This window comes from Notolepis coatsorum (genome assembly GCF_963971535.1).
Source record: "Notolepis coatsorum genome assembly, chromosome: 7".
Classification (NCBI taxonomy): Eukaryota; Metazoa; Chordata; class Actinopteri; order Aulopiformes; family Paralepididae; genus Notolepis; species Notolepis coatsorum.
In genome coordinates this window covers 147,313,530-147,317,564 of record NC_140171.1, presented here as the reverse complement: position 1 = coordinate 147,317,564, position 4,035 = coordinate 147,313,530, and the positions used below count along the sequence as shown (strand labels likewise).

Sequence of the window (4,035 nt, the reverse complement as noted above, 5' to 3'; positions counted from 1 at the left end):
CTAATAAAACGATATTTTCTAGCTAGCAGCTAACAATATAAAGTACATTCATTTCAGCTTATAGCTTACAGTTATATTCCTACCTGGTTTGATAAAAATCGCTTTGTTCTTTGCAGTGTGTTATTATTTTCTTTAGGTTTGGAGGCTGGGACTCAAAGTGTAGGAAACAGCCTGTGTGGGTTGGAGCTAGCTAATTAGCCAGTACTGTTAGCTAGCTTTACTTAGCAAGTCAAAGTTAGCTAAATAGACCCACACTGATGTTCCCAGCTACATGTATATATAATATAACAGCCTTCTTTGTGAGGGTATTTATCTTGTCCAAGATGTTTATCTCTCTCTTAACAATCACAAGTTAAATATTAAATCAGGAGCTCATCTTCAGCATGACTCCTCTCTCTCTCTCTAATCTCTCTCTCCCCCCCCTCTCTCTCTACTATCTCTCTCTCTCTCTCTCTCTCTCTCTTCTCTCTCTCTCTCTCTCTCTCTCTCTTCTCTCTCTCTCTCCTCCTCTCTTCTCTCTCTCTCTCTCTCTCTCTCTCTCTCTCTCTCTCTCAGGTTCAGGCAGCTCTGTCAGTCTATAATCGCTCACAAGCTCTTTGACTACGTGGTCCTGTCCTTCATCTTCCTCAACTGCATCACCGTGGCTCTAGAGCGGCCCCGGATCCTGCAGGGCAGCGTGGTAAGGAGGGGTGGGAATCACGATACCATATTATCACCATACTTAACCCTCGGACAGTCGGTTGTGTGATAGTAAAGGGTTAACCTTCTGTCGTGTGGCAGTGAAAGGGTTAACCGGCTGTCGTGTGGCAGTGAAAGGGTTTACCTTATGTGTGTTGTCGCAGTGAAAGGGTTAATAGTTTTGGTAGTGCAGCGGTGAAAGGGTTAGGGTTAGGGTTAGGGTTAAAGTGTTATGGTTTGTAACCGACCCCAATCGCACAACACAAGACAGGTATGAGAGTAAGCCAAAACAGGGCAAATATTTATTATAGAACAAAAAGCGGCACAGTCCCTTTAAGGAAAACACAAAAACACTATAATTAATTATCATTATAACACAAGGAGTCCATCACCTCATCTCATTTTAACACAAGGAGTCCATCACCTCACTCTCATTATAACACAAGGATGTCATCACCTCACTCTCCTTATAAACCAAGGAGTCCATCACCTCACTCTCATTATAACACAAGGAGTCCACACATCACTCTCATTATAACACAAGGAGTCCATCACCTCACTCTCATTATAACACAAGGAGTCCATCACCTCACTCTCATTATAACACAAGGAGGTCTCACCTCACTCTCATTATAACACAAGGATGTCATCACCTCACTCTCCTTATAACACAAGGAGTCCATCACCTCACTCTCATTATAACACAAGGAGTCCATCACCTCACTCTCCTTATAACACAAGGAGTCCATCAACTCACTCTCATTATAACACAAGGAGTCCATCACCTCACTCTCATTATAACACAAGGAGTCCATCACCTCACTCTCATATACACAAGGAGGTCATCACCTCACTCTCATTATAACACAAGAGTCCATCACCTCACTCTCATATAACACAAGGAGTCCATCACCTCACTCTCATTATAACACAAGGAGTCCATCACCTCACTCTCATTATAACACCAAGGAGTCCATCACCTCACTCTCATTATAACACAAGGAGGTCATCACCTCACTCTCATTATAACACAAGGAGGTCATCACCTCACTCTCATTATAACACAGGAGTCCATCACCTCACTCTCATTATAACACAAGGAGGTCATCACCTCACTCTCATTATAACACAAGGAGTCCATCACCTCACTCTCCTTATAACACACGGAGGTCATCACCTCACTCTCATTATAACACAAGGAGGTCATCACCTCACTCTCATTATAACACAAGGAGTCCATCACCTCACTCTCCTTATAACACAAGGAATCCAGCACCTCATTCTCATTATAACACAAGGAGTCCATCACTCACTCTCATTATAACACAAGGAGTCCATCACCTCACTCTCATTATAACACAAGGAGTCCATCACTCACTCTCATTATAACACAAGGAGGTCACCACCTCACTCTCATTATAACACAAGGAGGTCCACCTCACTCTCATTATACACAAGGAGTCCATCACCCCCACTCTCATTATAACACAAGGAGGTCATCACCTCACTCTCATTATAACACAAGGAGTCCATCACCTCACTCTCATTATACACAAGAGGTCATCACCTCACTCTCATTATAACACAAGGAGTCCATCACCTCACTCTCATTATAACACAAGGAGTCCATCACCTCACTCTCATTATAACACAAGGAGTCCATCACCTCACTCTCATTATAACACAAGGAGGTCATCACCTCACTCTCATTATAACACAAGGAGTCCATCACCTCACTCTCATTATAACACAAGGAGTCCAGCACCTCCCTCTCATTATAACACAAGGAGGTCATCACCTCACTCTCATTATAACACAAGGAGTCCATCACCTCACTCTCATTATAACACAAGGAGGTCATCACCTCACTCTCATTATAACACAAGGAGTCCAGCACCTCACTCTCATTATAACACAAGGAGTCCATCACCTCACTCTCATTATAACACAAGGAGGTCATCACCTCACTCTCATTATAACACAAGGAGTCCATCACCTCACTCTCATTATAACACAAGGAGTCCATCACCTCACTCTCATTATAACACAAGGAGTCCATCACCTCACTCTCATTATAACACAAGGAGTCCATCACCTCACTCTCATTATAACACAAGGAGTCCAGCACCTCACTCTCATTATAACACAAGGAGTCCAGCACCTCACTCTCATTATAACACAAGGAGGTCATCACCTCACTCTCATTATAACACAAGGAGTCCATCACCTCACTCTCATTATAACACAAGGAGTCCATCACCTCACTCTCATTATAACACAAGGAGTCCATCACCTCACTCTCATTATAACACAAGGAGTCCAGCACCTCACTCTCATTATAACACAAGGAGTCCATCACCTCACTCTCATTATAACACAAGGAGTCCAGCACCTCACTCTCATTATAACACAAGGAGGTCATCACCTCACTCTCATTATAACACAAGGAGTCCAGCACCTCACTCTCCTTATAACACAAGGAGTCCATCACCTCACTATCCTTATAACACAAGGAGGTCATCACCTCACTCTCCTTATAACACAAGGAGTCCATCACCTCACTCTCCTTATAACACAAGGAGGTCATCACCTCACTCTCATTATAACACAAGGAGTCCATCACCTCACGCTCCTTATAACACAAGGAGGTCATCACCTCACTCTCATTATAACACAAGGAGTCCATCACCTCACTCTCATTATAACACAAGGAGTCCATCACCTCACTCTCATTATAACACAAGGAGTCCATCACCTCACTCTCATTATAACACAAGGAGGTCATCACCTCACTCTCATTATAACACAAGGAGGTCATCACCTCACTCTCATTATAACACAAGGAGTCCATCACCTCACTCTCATTATAACACAAGGAGGTCATCACCTCACTCTCATTATAACACAAGGAGTCCATCACCTCACTCTCCTTATAACACACGGAGGTCATCACCTCACTCTCATTATAACACAAGGAGGTCATCACCTCACTCTCATTATAACACAAGGAGTCCATCACCTCACTCTCCTTATAACACAAGGAATCCAGCACCTCATTCTCATTATAACACAAGGAGTCCATCACCTCACTCTCATTATAACACAAGGAGTCCATCACCTCACTCTCATTATAACACAAGGAGTCCATCACCTCACTCTCATTATAACACAAGGAGGTCACCACCTCACTCTCATTATAACACAAGGAGGTCACCACCTCACTCTCATTATAACACAAGGAGTCCATCACCTCACTCTCATTATAACACAAGGAGGTCATCACCTCACTCTCATTATAACACAAGGAGTCCATCACCTCACTCTCATTATAACACAAGGAGGTCATCACCTCACTCT

At 43.1% G+C, this 4,035-nt stretch overlaps 1 protein-coding gene across 1 annotated transcript in view; it reads left to right on the top strand.

Moving 5' to 3' along the window:
• The window catches only part of LOC311231801 (voltage-dependent T-type calcium channel subunit alpha-1I-like), a gene marked incomplete at both ends in the record, with an annotated part of 367,238 nt that overhangs the window by 160,851 nt on the left and 202,352 nt on the right, over positions 1-4,035 (top strand). The window contains 1 exon segment of the mRNA XM_084318426.1: positions 556-679. Within this exon segment, the coding sequence (XP_084174552.1) occupies positions 556-679 (124 nt within the window).